Source organism: Pristis pectinata, chromosome 15, assembly GCF_009764475.1.
Source record: "Pristis pectinata isolate sPriPec2 chromosome 15, sPriPec2.1.pri, whole genome shotgun sequence".
In the NCBI taxonomy this organism is placed as follows: Eukaryota; Metazoa; Chordata; class Chondrichthyes; order Rhinopristiformes; family Pristidae; genus Pristis; species Pristis pectinata.
Window position 1 is genome coordinate 16,392,769 of NC_067419.1, and position 15,680 is coordinate 16,408,448.

Consider the following 15,680-nt stretch of genomic DNA (forward strand, 5'->3'; position numbering starts at 1 on the left):
GGAATAAAAATTCAGAGGTTTTGCAATGACGATGTCCTGATTTCAGAATATTTTAAAATTTCAAATCAAAGCAAATGGAAAACCTTGAGTGGCAATTTTCTCAGGGGGATTGTTTGGGAACAAAAGGTTTCGTGTTTGAAACATTCCTCTTTTTGATTATCTGAAAAATTAGAAATGATTAACAGACAATTTTGTATTAAATTTAAGTTTGAATTTAAATTTATACACACAAATTAGACTTTTTATGTATTAATTAATTGATGAGATATTTGCAATTCAGTATCCCTCTATCGACTTCTAGTTGTAAACTGGGAATTCTGACTCTCATGCTGTATTTCTGAACAGTTAGTGCAGAACACCTTGAGTAATAATGAATGTTTATATAGTCATCTTTAATACAAATGTTCATAGTAACTAAATTACAATCTGCATAACTGAGGCAACAGGGTAGAGAACAAATGGTGGTCTGGTCAGCAAGGTGGTTCATTTTAGATCTCCATATCCAACAAAATGGAATCAAAACGTGATTAAATAGTGTGAATTGAATTATTGGATTCCACTGGTAATCCAGGGGGCTCGCAATGTGGCCAGGATCCTTTACTTCTCCCTCTGCACTGAGACCTCTAAGTCCACTGTTGTAATTGTCAGGCTCAGTAAAACCTATTGAGCCAGATTTGCTCTAAAATTATGTGTGATCAGTGCATACCACTATTAATGCAAACACAGCCATAAATGTGGTGAAATGTGAAACATGAATTGCCACGTTGCTGAAAGATTTGCATTCTGTCATTAGCTTTGTAAAATTGGTCTCTAACACTAAGTGCCGTCCTACTTATTCTATGTGTCTCTCTGTTCCTGCTCTGAACCAATCTCTCCTTCCCTTTTTTATTTCTCTTTCTGGAGCTGATTTGACATTGAGTTTACACACTCTAATTTACCTATTACTCAATAGTTAAGTAAGTACTATTGGCTGCATTGTTCTCTCATGTCCTCTCACTGGGCAGTCATCTGTCTGCACTTCCACAAAATTTGGGGGTGCAAGAACATGTCAAACAAGAAAAACATGCTGTGAAATGTCCTGCTCCTGTGGAATATTATCATTGAGCCCCTCCAGTTAATCTGGTTTAGTGGCGGAGTTTCAGGATTTAAACTCAGTAGCAGTGAAATAGCAGAGATATACTTCCATGTCAGGATAGTGTGTGACTCAGGAGGTGTCTGCTGCCCTTGTCCATCTTGGTGATAGAGGTTGCAGGTATGGGAGATGTTAGAGTAGCCTGGGTGTATAACATTCCATATTACTTAATCCTAATTGTTTAAAACATCTTTGACTTGAATGTGCCAGAGATTTAAGAACGTCAATTGTCATTGAAGGGCAAGGAAAATCAGCCCGTATGTATAACGAGCAGCTTATCTGTTCTCTGCTCCCACTTAAAACAAAAACAACACCAATTATCTGCACATGTTTGGTAATTTTCCATGAGTTTGCCACTACCATTCTTAATTCTACAAAGATCACCATGTTTTCGGATCCCTCAATTAACATCAATGGATGTGCCAATACCAAAAGAATCCAAAAAGATCATATGTGAATTTTGCCAATATCTCAGCATTCTTTTCGCCAACCCTCTCCCTCTCCTTGGCTGGTTAATCAGATGAAGCAAATAATTTACAGCCTCGGCACCCTGATTTCAAATCTCACAATCTCTCATCAGGACCACTCTTCTGCATTTACTCCTAATTTCCTCCCCTGCTGAAATCCTTGTTCATGCTTTTGCTACTTGAAATAAACTTATCTAAAGTTGTTCTTGTCTGTCTCTGTTTCCCTCACTACAAAATGCAAGTTATCCTAAACTCTACCTCCTGTTTTCCTCACCCATGACCAATGTGATCCTAAAGCAAAATACTACAATTGCTGAAAATCTGTAATAGAAATGAAAATTATTCAGCAGATCTGACAGCACTTTTGTACATCGGAGAGAATGCTGGACAGAGGGAGTGCCTCTGTGAGCTGGGGAGATGGTTAGGGCGAGAGATTGTCTCTGTAAACTAGGAGGATGGTTAGGGAGAGGGAGTGCCTCCGTAAACTGGGTAAATGGTTAAAGAGGATGGGTTGTTATTCTCCTGGCTACACAAAATGGTCCACGATTTTAATTGCCTGTTGCACAATGATTAGTTTTACCATCCAATGAAGAATGAGCTTCCTGTTGGATGGTATGATGCCACAGGAAAAGGCAGAGACAGGTCTCATGAACAACCAGAATAATTGTTCCAGAGTCCTCTTATGACTACAGAGAACAACAAATGTAACATGAATGAGGATCTCAAAGAAATTAGTATCAGTAAAATGTTAGCAATGGAGAGGTTAATGGCACTGAAAGGCAATAAGTAGCTGATGAACTACATCTAGAGTTTTGACAGAGGTGATAGTGGATGTCCTGGAGGTTGACTTCTGGAAGGTACTAATGTAGCCCCACTCTTTGAGAAAGGAGGAAGAGAGAAAACAGGGGACTATAGATCAGTTAGTTTAGCATCAGTTTAGTATGGAAAATGCTAGAATCGAATATTAAGGAAGGGGTAACATTGTACTTGGAAAATAATAATTGGTTAATGGCTTGAAAATAGAGTAGGAGTAAATGGGTCATTTTCGAGCTGGGAGGTTGTGATGTGGGGTGTCACGTGTATTGATGATTTTGATGAGGAAATCAAATGTGATATATCTGAGTTTGCTGATGATACAAAGTTAGCTGACAGTGTGGTCTATTGAAGAGGATGAAAAGAGACATCAGAGGATGTCAACAGGTTACACGAATGGCCAGGACGTGGCAGATGGAATACAATGTGGAAAACCAGGAAATCATCCACTTCGGTGGAAAGGAGGAAGCTTTTTTTAGATGGAAGATTGAAAGGAGTGGGTGTTCAGAGTAAATTGTCTTTGTACACAAATCTTTGAAAGTTAACAGGCAAGTACAGCAAGCAGTTAGGAGGGCAAACAGTGTAATGGCCTTTATTGCAACAGTCTTGCTCTAATTAGAAAGGATCCAGGTGAGCAAAGTTCTGGACTCACTATCTGAGGGTTGACAAAGTGCAGCTAAGGTTTATGAGATTGTTCCTTGAAATGATGGATCTGTCACATGAGAAGAGATTAAGTAAACTAGGTCCATATCCCCTATTTCTGGAATTATTTTTAAACATGTCCTTTCACTTGCTTGACCCAGGATGACCTCAATAAAATGAGGTTCTTGGTACACAGTCCCAAAAGACAGTCTCTGACTCAAGAACAGGAAACCCAGTTTACCTTTATCACTGCTTGATAACCACACAGTCTAATAAAATACTGTTCAAATCAAAGATGCATTGAAGGGCAAAATTTGACCTATGAGGTAGCCAATAAATCCATGGCAGAATTCAAACCATAATGAAATCTTTCAAAGTGTATGTGAGGAAGCAATTTCTATAGCACCAGAAACTTGAAGTTACCTGTTTTGCAGCATAAATACAATAGAAACTATCATCACCGTTTGCAGATAAGAAATGCGGATCTGGCTGCTCTAATTGTTTAGCATGTGCATACACCATTCGGCTCAGAAAGAAGCCTGATTCATTCCAGTTTTCTGCTGAATTAACACATCTCATTTGGAGTAATGGTACAGATCCAATAACAGGCCTTTATACTGTTGAACTAAGGGCAAAAAAGATCACCAGGAGTTCCTGTTTCTAGTTGCTCACCAGTGATCTGTTACTGAGTTCACATGTGTGGAGAGTGGGTCTGGACATGGCTTTGATGTCTTATATTGAAAAGCCTGTCTAGAATTGTACGTGAAGTACAACATTTTTAGTAAAGCCTTTGGAACCCTGTTCCATCAGGAAGTGGAAATGCTGGAGAATATAATGAAACGTGATATGGAAGCTCCAACATAGATTTCAAGAAGTTACTCTTAAGGGGATAATGTTTTGAAAGATTATTTTAAGAGAATAATTTTTCCTTTTTTAGTTTTAAATTGCAACATCACATGAAGAAAGTCTCAATTGGAACAGAAAATTAAATGAATGTTGAACCTGTTTTGTAAATTCAAATCAATGGTAGCCTCTATTATAAGTTAAGTGACAATCATTCCTACTCCTTTCTGATTGGCACCAAGTTTGGGTGAAAGTATCTTACAAACCTTATCTACAATTATTAGTAGAATTAAGGGCAATGGTAAAAGCCAAATTGAATCGAGTTTTGCAGCAGTTTCAGTGTGTCATCATTGTGACCAAAATGGTATCTGGTTTTTCACGTAATTTCACTCTTCCCAAAGTGAAAAGGAAGCTCATCAAATACATTGTCTCGGGAAGGCAATAGCTCTGTAAATTGAATGAATCAGCTCATCTTTGTCTTTCTTATTTCCTTCAAAGAATAATGAAATGTTGGAGCTACAGCGAATACGAATGAAAGATGAGATCCGAGAGTACAAGTTTCGTGAGACACGACTCCTGCAGGACTACACTGAGTTAGAAGAGGAGAACATCACTCTACAAAAGCTTGTCTCAACCCTCAAGCAAAATCAGGTATGTGCTGCTGGTGGGGATTCACTTGATGCAGCCAACAACCTACATAATAAAAATTAAAATGCCAATATAATTGTTAAACTTGAAACAGCTGCACTTCAGTTCCTCTTGTGATTTCCTAACTTTTCTGATTTTCTTTTGCATGTGTTGGTCAAGACTTATCTATGGTTCATCTAATTAACTTTTAGCCTGCTCATTGTGTAAATTACTACTTATTGCAGAGTCAGCAGGTTAAAGGTACACAGCACTTACAAAGACATTGCATGGATCCCAGTGGTATAGAATCTATTGAACTAGAGGTACTACTTTATTAAGGACTGCAATTTGTTAATCCTTAAAGCATCATGCACAGCATTTGTTCAACAGGATAAGGGTTTAATAAACAAGAATAATCCAACCATAAAATTATAAAATTGTACAGATTTTTACAAGATGATTTATCCACTTTGAGATGCAAAGAACTATACGGCTTCAACATTGAATCATATATCTAGCCATACACTTCAGGTTATGCAATTCTGTAGATGGGTCAGGCAAAACAAATATTGCTGATTCCTTCAGTTATTTTGTATTCATTTAGTATGTGTGCTTCTAGTTCATTCTTCTGATATGTGATTTGTGGTTGAATAGGTGCCAAGTTTCTGGACAAAATTAAGCAGAGTCGAACTCCTCATTAAAAACATACCTGATGCTAACAAAACTGGAGGAATATCTGAAAAAAGGGCTTTAATGACATTAGTTCCTTGTTAGATCAAGTATCCAATGCATAAATTCCTGAATTGGGTACATTTTTTAAATGAAGGCAAACAAAATAATAATTTTCATCACTGCATGGCTAAATATTGAATATCTATTCCAAAGACACAGTAAATTTGGTTATGAGAAATTCTCAATTTACTGCACAACCTTCTTAAAATAAAAATTTGTTCTAAGAAATTTTCCGCAATAAGGGAGGAGGCATATTTGGTGGTATGGATTAAGTACACCATGAAGTTCAGCAGACACAATTATGTGTAGCATTCCAAAGTGGGTTTTAGAAACAGTCTGAACTGCTACACTTTTGATCCAACAATAATCGCAGGGCAGTTCAATGCAAATAGAGCATGACCAATATTCAGTTTTATATAGCAGTAAAGTGGGGGGGAGAATTCATACACCAAAAGAAACTACATTGAGTTGGATGCCTTATGTAAGATTTTGATTTGCAACAGTTATGGTCAGTGATTTGTGCTCGTATTTGAAAAACGGAAAAACTATGTTAACTAATGCTGATCAAAGGCTGGGCAACTGCAAGACAAGGATTAATAAATAGGCTCATGAATGATGCCTTCTGCAGCATTATCAATTTAACCCTTACCCTGCTGAATGAACAGAAAATTTTTGCACAAATGGCACCTTAAAAGGCAAGGGTATAAAATATTGATATTCTCAAACACTGAAGTGTCAGTAATGGTTTCCACTAGAAATCTAGATACTTTTGGAAGTTTGATGCTTGTGTGACAAAATGTTGACCCCATGTGGAAACCACAAATTTTAAATATTTATATTTAATACCCTTATATTTAATTTTATATTTAATAATTATATTTAATAGCCTTAATACCCTATCACTTTAAAAGGTAATTAAGGTACCTTGGCCCACCCAGAATTTACCCCAACAGTGGCAGAGGAAGAGGGGGCAAACCTGACAGTGACCAGTTTACCCTTCTCTTCTCCACAAGTCCTGCCATCAATTACTTGGCTCCACTGCCAGGAGATGATAATGAGGTTCGTTTCCCTTCCACCTCTGGGCTAGAAGGAGATGCCCTGCTATAGGCAGTCTGCAAGGGAAGAAAAATGGGAGAGCAATAGAATAATTTTTCAAATGAAATAAAAACAAAAGGAACTAAAAATTAGGTCAAAAAGGCTTTTTTGCAGAAATGTGTTTTGGAACTTTTTAGAATCCTTGCTCCCATTGCCACTGCCTTCCCACTTTTAAAGTAATTGCAGTGACAGCTGAATGAGTTTTTTTTCGTGTGAATGGACAATAAAAAAACAAGTATGGTGAGTTAAGCAGTGTTTGAGTGGATGATAATTGCAGTGCGGCTTTGGAAGGTGGGACTCGAATCTGGCAGTGTCAATAGGATAATGGGGTTCAAAGTCGGCCTTGTCTATAATTAATGCAACAGTGAACAACTTGCATGATTCATTGCCCTGGATTTTGCAGTCAGCAGTGAAGGAACAGCATTTGCTGGTCATAAGGTTCTTTTGAACAGCATCTTGCTATCATTGGGCTTCTGATTCATTGTGGCAGTCGCACAGGATATCCATGGCTTGAATGAGTAGGCCTCAACTATCTGAATGAACGATCCACACTGGGACATGCAGGAAATTTAATTTGAAAGTGAAAATAAAGAGGCAAAGGGAGGTGGTATAAGGGAAAAGAAAAATGAAACTTTTTTAGCCTCCAATATAATCAAAATCTTAATTTTTTGGTCAGTAAAAAAGCACTTCATCCTGAATATATTGGCTCTTAACTTTCTCTGGCATAAATCGAGGATATCTAGTGGCTAAATATTGCAAATTCTTGTCTGAACATAGATTTAATTTCTGAGTTTTTGATCGGGTACTAGTACAATTTATGGAGGAGCAGGGTAACATCTGGGTCTCTGAATTTAGCCTCATTTATCAGAGTCTGGAAGGAGCTGTCTGATGTATTCCATTATAACGGTGATTTGCTGTTAACTTCACTCCCATTCATAATGCAAAATCTTGGGCTACAACTTTTCCAAAGGAGCTTCCCATACCTGGGATGTAAAGCCTTGTATATCCGGATGCAAATTGAATTGTAGCTTATGTGGAACTGGTTAAAATCAAAGATCAGGAAGAACTGTTTTCAAAAGTCCCTTTTCTGTAATTTATCCATTTTTAAGGGACAGTGAATATCTGGGTAGTGAGAGACAAACAATATGTAGGTAGTATTTTGCTCCACATATGATGCATTCTAAAGCTGCTACCTTTTAAAATTAATGAGTCTTAAAATGCTGCCTCCTGATTCTCCAGTTCCTTGTTCCTGCTTTTGTAATTTAGTGAAAGATTAATTGAGGTGCTGTAGTAATCCTTACTATAATAGCTAATATGTTGCTCTTAATGTTCTTCATAGCTGTCAAAAGGATTGCAAACTCCTGTTCCATTACATGGCTTTTTGCCTTCAGCTTTGCCACCCCATGCTAGTAACAAAATATGCCAGTTATTCAATGATGGCAGCTACAGCACCCACAATCCTCCCTTCTCTAGGACTCCACTCTCTCGGATGCATTCACACACTACAACCTCTTGAGCTGTATCTCTTCCCAGAAGTCACCCCAATTGGTAAGCTTGACTTTCTGTCGGGTGGGAATCATTCTGAAGGAAGAAACAGGATAAGGTAACTCTGATCCCTGATCCCAGTGTGGGTTGGGGTTGGGGGAGGGGTGGTTGGTGGTCTCTAGTGGGGGCTCAGTGGTCTGTAGAGGGCCCAGAAGGACACTCTCCTACTGTTCATAGTCCATAAACAGGGTGGATAATCACTTATTTTCTCCCCAAAGCTGTTCTCGCTTCCCAATGATGGGTTTTCCAAAGCCTGAAACATATAATCATCTATGTTATAATATGCAGTGTTAAAAGCTTATAGCCACATTAGCATTCTTAACATGACAACCTACTCCAGAGAGGGTATTGGCTACCTTTCCCCTGTTTCACATTTGTAAAACATATTACAGTAAAATTCCAATAATCCACTATCCAACTATTTGTAAATTCCATTGGTTTGGCATCTGTTTCAGCAAGTTCTATTTCTCTGCATTCCCTTTCTACTGAGTGGGGCCCCAGTTCCCTCACTCCCTTTAAACTTGCCCAGTTCATTGGAAAATGTATTCTAATAGTGCCTAACATCGAAAAAAAAAGTGAATTAAAAGTCTATGGGGTATTAATAGAAATAGCATCCGATTGTCCTGAAAATCTGCCAGTCCGGCACCACTGAAGTCCTGAACTGCTGGATTATTGGAATTTTACTGTAGTCAGCCAGTTGGAATAGACTTCCGGACATGCTTATTTTTTTTCCCCTTCACACCTAAACAAACACGCTTGCATGTTAAAATTCCCTTCTGATATCTATAATAACCTCTCTCTTGGTTTGTTCCAGTGTGAATTGGGAATATCAAATCAAACTCAGTGTGAATAATTATTAATTCTTCCTAGTTTGAAATTATACTGAAATACAGAGGGGAGCCACATTAGGACACTGGATGTAGGAAAACTGAGGAGAGGGTAAAAACTAAACATCCCCCCAAAAGATTTTTAAAAATGTTTTAAAAGAACATCAGGGAATTAGCAGACAGCCTTCCCACTGCCCAGTTTTCATTTCCATTAATGTCAATCAGGTAAAACAAACTCCCTAATTCACTATTGTCCACTTTGCATCACTGCCGAAGACCTAGAGTCTTAATGTCAGATTTCAAGGTCAAATATCCTTTTGTTCATTATAAATTTCTCGCACTTGATTTACAGCATATTGTCCTAATCTCAGCCTGATTTCCAGCAGTGACGAGCACTAATTGCAAACATTTTCCAAATGGCAGGATTAAAATACCAACTGAGTCAATAAGGGTGATCTTGCCATGATTCTAACACCCAGTGATGGGAGGAGTTCTGGCTGGGATTGCGGGTTGGTCAATAGCAAAGAAAAATGTTGCCTATATGTTCTTTTGATTAACAATGGCGGAAGGCATTGGAGAAAGATGAATAGGTGAAGGAACAAACCTCAGATGAGGGCAGGAACCATAAAAGACAAGGAAAGGAATTTTTTTTGTAAAGCAAAAGTTGTTATTTTGTTTTACCAGGAGCTTTGACATTATGCACTGCATACCTGTTACATTCTTCATTGTCAACCATGTATTCCAGTGAACTTCAAGTAATTTTGCAAAGTGAATGGTGATAGAAATCGGAGGAAGACCTTGGATCAGTGGACATTTTGTTGAATTATTTTAATACCACTTGTGAATACATGTGCGCAAGCCCTACCTTTTATGTATCTAAGCATATGCAAATACTCAATTGACATGAAACTAATTCCACAGATTTCTTTAATTCATCACACTGAAAATGATGGATAAATTGGAGAAATCATTATACTCCCACCTTGCATCTAACTTGCTTTCTCAGAATATTGATTTAATTCTAGGGCATGGATCAGACCAGAATCTAATCTCTCACAACTTTATTCAGTTCATGTGGATGGTTAATTAACACCTTGTACATTTAAGCAGTTGTGTTAGTCATTCATTTTAAATAATTACTTTAATTAACCTTTAGCCCTGGGCAGAGTCTATGATCTTGGTGACCCTGGTTGTTATTGCTTCCCAGCAAAGTAAACTGAGTGATGGAGAAGTCTTTGGCCAAAAAAAAACAATCTTAATGTTTTATGTATTGTGAACTGAAAACACTGATGATCATAAATTGTGTGCAGAGAGATTACCATTTCTGTGAGACGTGCTGTCACCCTCTTTAAATGTGTTTATGGTCTTGTTACCATTTTTTGTATTGTGTATGAAATGTGCATCTTCTCTTTTGTAAATTCCTAATTACATCTCTTCTGATGCAGGTCATTGCACTCTATCTCTCCGTGGGAAAAAGTGTGAGTGATATCACTAGAGCAGAAGGCTGTTGTTAGATTATGCACTGTGCTTCTCTTATGCTGCTATGGGAGGGGCTTGCCCTTCACTTCAGGCTGATGGATGATGATTATTTGTAGGATTTAGTTTGATGGAAGGACATAAGTAGATCCAGAAGTGGAACATTCACCAAAAGATCACAAGCTGCAGTGACCTCTCCAAAATATTGAAATTTGGTCTGCAATATTTTTTAAACATCCAATGGAAGGTTACAATTTTATTTGTAAAATTCAAAATTCTATTAACCTTTTACCAGGGTTTTCCTGCATGCACTCAGGGAATTGGGGGAAATTTGATCTGTGATACTGTAAGAGGCACTATTTCAACAGCCACCTGCAAAACATTTCTCTTGAATTGCTTCAATGTTGACTTCAGTGGAAATGAAAACCAGGCAATGTATTTAAGTGGTAGCCCAGCCAATATTCTGCATTTTACCCACTGTCTTGAATCAAAATAATCCTGAACTTTTCTAAAGAGGTTTAGAGAATAAATTAATTCCCCCTTTTAAGGTAGCTGTGCCTTCCACCTTTCACCAGTTAAGAGAATAGATTACCTGTTCCTAGGTAGTTGTAACAATAATTGTATTAGAATAGCATGGATTAACCTACCCACTGATTTCCCCATGCTGCCTTTGTTGAGCTTTTCTGCTTATCAAAAAATTTTGTGTACAAGATTATCTCAGAATTCCATGGCACAGTTCAATGACGTATCTGTACGCCTCTCAGATGGAACTGCTTAACATTTGGTGTGATGCAATAATGCAAGTGATTTGCACCATCACTGTTGTTCCCAGTAACAACATGGTGATACAGCAAGTAATTAACCTAAATAGGAAAATAAAGCTGTAAATAAGTGAATGTATGTAAGTTGCTTTTGATACTATGATTTAAAAATATAGGTATTTGTCACCTTTTTTAAAATGCTTGGGGAATGAAGAGTGAAATAAGTGCAGAGTGCAGAATGTGTCCCATACCTTCTGCTGAGACCCCAACAATAATTTTCCAAACTTCTCTCAATCTGGGAAATGTTCCAATGGATTGGAAAACTGTACCTATCACTCTGCTATTTAAAAAGGCAAAAGAAGGAAACCAGGGAATAATAGACCAGTTATCCCAGTAATTTATTGTGAAATTACTAGGATCAATAATTATGGATGCAGATTAAACACATGAACATTTTCAAACTGATCATTGAACAGGGATGAATTTCTAAAGCTTGGGTCATGCTCAATAAACTTGAATTTTTTCAAGAGTTGATTAGAGTAGTAAATAGGGAACTGTCTTATAGTTGTTATTTATACGGATTACCATAAGGCATTAGATGAAACCCTTAAAACACACTGTTAGCAAAAGTTGGTCATAATATTGAAGGAAAATTATTGAGCTGGGTAGGAAATTTTATGACAAGATATGATGGGTAACTAAATTGATAGCAGGTGGTATTGTGCAAGAATCTGTTTTGAAGTCTCAACTATACACCCTATTCCTAAACAGCATAGACAGTTAACCAAAGCTAACAATGACATAAATGGGGGGCAATGGAAGAAGTGGCGATGTCATCAAATTTGAGATATTAATTGATTGAGCAACACACAGAACTGTGGAAAGCAAATGTGAAGTCATTCATTTTAGACCAAAAAATCAGATAGAGTATTTTCTGAAGGATGAAAAACTGGAGCACCAGGAATTCCACATCCTAAAGATGTGCAGTTTGGTAGGTTAATTGGCAATGGTAAATTGCTCCACGTGTGTGGGTGAGTGGTACAATATGGGGGTGTTGATAGATGGGACTGGTATAAGTAGGTGCTTGATGGTCAACACAAACTCAGTGGGCTGAAGCGCCTGTCTCTGTGCTGTTTTACTTTATGACAATAACTCAGTGTGTGGCCATTAAAATGCCAGAGACAATTAGAGAAATTAATCAACAAAGATGATAACACGCTGGTCTTTATATCTCTAGACCAGAATACATTTGGGCATAAGTCGTGCATTAGACATTAAAAGTCATGGTTAGTACACAACAGGTGTACTATCAGTAGTTCTGGGCACCACATATTAGCAAGGATACACAAGCCTTGGAGGGAGGCAAACTTAGATTTACCACAGTTTTCAAGATATTAAGGGAAACCAATGGGTGGACAGAGAAAAATTCTCTCTGCTGGTTTGGGAGTTTAAGACTGGTATCTAGTCTTAGAGCCAGATCTTTTAGAAGTGAAATTAGGAAAAACTTGACATACACATGGTGATAGAAGTTTGGAACTTCTTTCTGCAAACTTAATTCTAGGTTAGCTGGCAGTATTAAATGTGTTCAATAGACATAATGCAAATTTGTGGGCTGAGGTATCAGATCAGCCACTACCCTTTTGAATGGCAGCATGGGTTTGAGAGACGATATGGCCTCCTTTCATTCTTGTATTCCCATGTGTAGGCATCATTAGAAAATTAATCTTCCTCAGTGTGGTTGTAAATATAGCAAAGTGCAGGACTAAAATGCTTGATTATGGTTGAGCTGAAGTCTAGGAAACTCAAAACAGGAAATATTAATGCAATTCTTTTCTTAAAAGAATACCTCTCGACTACCCACTTCACTCTTAATTATAATATGTATATCACTCTAAAAGCAGCAAAGACCAGATATAACAGGATTTGCTTTTCTCTGTCCCTGCATTCCCACCTCACCATTCATTACTTGACAAAAAGTTTATCCATTGGAAATGTTTTATTTGACAGCAATATTTATGTTGTCACAAACATGGCGTAATGTGACCACACAATATGTCTCATGTTCCTCTTTCCTTGGAGCCAAACGTGGAACTTTGACACACAAACATTTAGATACTTAATATTTGCAAACATTTATATAATTCTTATTTAATGTGAATGTAAAATTCAGTTGTTCTGGTGATTGTTCAGAATGTCACATCACTAACACAGCTTTGCTAGTTTACATACACTGCTGGATTCTAAAGTCTTGCTGCCCCTTGCATTGAGCTGACAGTTTGTGACTTCACCTTCTCCTGCCAATATTCCTACTTCCTTGGATGAGAGTGTCCCTCCTTCCCTTTTCCTCCCAGCATTCTTCCTTCTCTTTTGCCCCCTTTGGTGGTGAATAGGGAGGGAAATCTTTGACAGAAGATGTACTCCATTATTAAAAGGTTGCTGCTGTACTACAAATTTTATAAAGTGTGTTCCACTGAGGATTGCTCTGCTTCATTTCTGGTTAATGTACTTGCAAAGAAAATAATTTTTAAAAATGCAAATTTTGCTCTAAAGGTCAATGTATTTAGGGTCACTCCCATTTTTCTCACCCTTGGAAAAATAATGAGCTTTCTCTTAAGAAGTGAAAGAGATTCGGGTCCACGTAAGCACAGAGCAGATGTTGGAAAAAGTTGAGAATGCTGCAGATCCTCTCTGCAGCAGGACTCCCCTGAGGTAACCCTAAACTCAATTAATCTGTTAATCATCTGCTTTAGTTGTCTTTTGTGTACTGCACCGTAAAGATAACTAATCTTTCTCCTTGGGGGTAAAAGAAAACTTCATGATTTTTGAATGTCATTCATGCAATCATTTCTCAAGTTATGTTTTCTTTTAAATTAATGAATGAATATTTTTGTTTACTGGCTGATTATGTTCATGTGCATAGAAGCAGCAGCTTATCAGATGTCTGAAAATGATTATTTACTGTGACCACAGAGCGGGCTTCATAATTTTGTGTTTTGCATGATTATTTTAGGTGAGTTAACTTTAAGCCAAGAGGTACTGCTGCTGAGATTGTAAGTACAGCACAATAGGAGGGTCAGTGTCCTTCAGGCAGAGCATCGGCAGTGCACACAATCTGGTTCCCAGCTTGTAGTCCAATGATGCTCGGTGTACATGCCAATCTATTATTTTCATTAACTTCTCCCAAAAAGTAAAAATAAAATGCCAGATGACATCAAGCTATCATGTTTAAAAAAAAGTACCCTGTTGATTGAACATTACACACACTATGGAGAATAAAAAAAACTTTGAAGAATTTTTTCAGCAAGAACAATTCACCAAAACTAATGCATTATGCTACTTTTAAATATTTTTTTTCTGCCTTCCTACCATAGTCTTAGTTCCTTCTGTCCTAAGACACTGACCTGGGAAATTGCCTTCTGAAATAGGAGTGGAAAATGTGGAGAGTATAAAGCTGGGATGTTAGCATCAAAGAAGGGAAATGATCACTTCTGTTGTGAACAAGAAATTGAATCGTGAAAAACAGTTCTCTGGTCAGAAAAGTCTTTTTGATTTATACACCCAGGTTTTCTAGCATAGTCTCATTATCAAAATTGCAATAGACAAGGGTATGAAAGGATCAGATACTCTTTAAAATAACCAGAGTATCTGGTTTGTCGAATTTGTATTCACAACATTAAAGGAACGCATCTGCAATTGGTGCAGCTTTATCTAACAGTACAGCAAATTCACTAAATACCTTAAAGATTCCTAAGTGGCCAACATAACATTTTATTAAAGTTTGGAAACATCTTTGACTATTACTCAGTGAATTGAATGTTGGTGGCACAGCAATTGTTTGGAACAAGAAATTTTATGGGCAAATGTAATTTGTTAGATGATTATTTAGTTAGGAAAGGAAGCAGAGACATGCCTTTATTATGCTGGGTGAAATGAGTCATGATGACAGGGAAGGTGCAGTTAATACATTGACGATACTTTAGAAACCTTTTTCTAAAGATTCTACAGCAGCAGCTAATGGCAATGGTAAGAATTGGAGGCAAGGGTCAGAAATGGGATAATTGGTTTCAAACATCAAACAAGGCTCAGGAGGTGGGCTTCAGGCAAAGGGACAGAGAGAGGGAGAGACAGAGATTGCATCTTTTCATTGAGCATTGGGAAAAGCAAACTCACTCAGTATGAAGATGATATCAACATTTGGAAACATGATTTAAGGATTGATTGTGGTAAATCCACATAACCATATACTCATTGCAACCTATTTCAAAAAAAAGTATTAGGCCAATTAGGTTGCATTTTGGAAAGCACCAAAGAAAAAAATGGTGCAATGTGTAAATCAGTGGTGAGGTGCCATCTTTCATCTGCATCAGGACAATATTTGATAATCCCTTCGCTTTCTGAACTTAGGTTGTCTTCTACTTAAGCTGTCCTCTAAGAAAGTAAAACCCAATGGCTGCATTGTCAGTATTAAAGATCCTCCAAGCATAACACCTTTACTGATTTCTACCACTGTTACAACCATTCACCAAATGTAGTTGGGATATTCCATGTTAGTTCAGTCATGCACTAACAATGGAGTTACTGCAGAAGGGACTTTCTGGGCCTCTTGAAAATCAATGCCCATTGTGAGTATCATGTTCTTGCACATTATATAGTGGGACAAAGATTAGTGGAGGGAACTTCCAGCAATTTCATTGGTTCCAGCACTGCTTCCAATGCCACT

General features: G+C 37.6%; 1 protein-coding gene across 2 annotated transcripts in view; it reads left to right on the forward strand.

Moving 5' to 3' along the window:
- Positions 1-15,680, forward strand: part of bicd1a (bicaudal D homolog 1a) — a 189,981-nt gene that overhangs the window by 117,509 nt on the left and 56,792 nt on the right. For both annotated transcript variants that reach the window (XM_052030198.1, XM_052030199.1), the window contains exon 3: positions 4,396-4,548. In XM_052030198.1, coding sequence (XP_051886158.1) covers positions 4,396-4,548 — 153 coding nt within the window. The remainder of the gene's footprint in view (positions 1-4,395; positions 4,549-15,680) is intronic.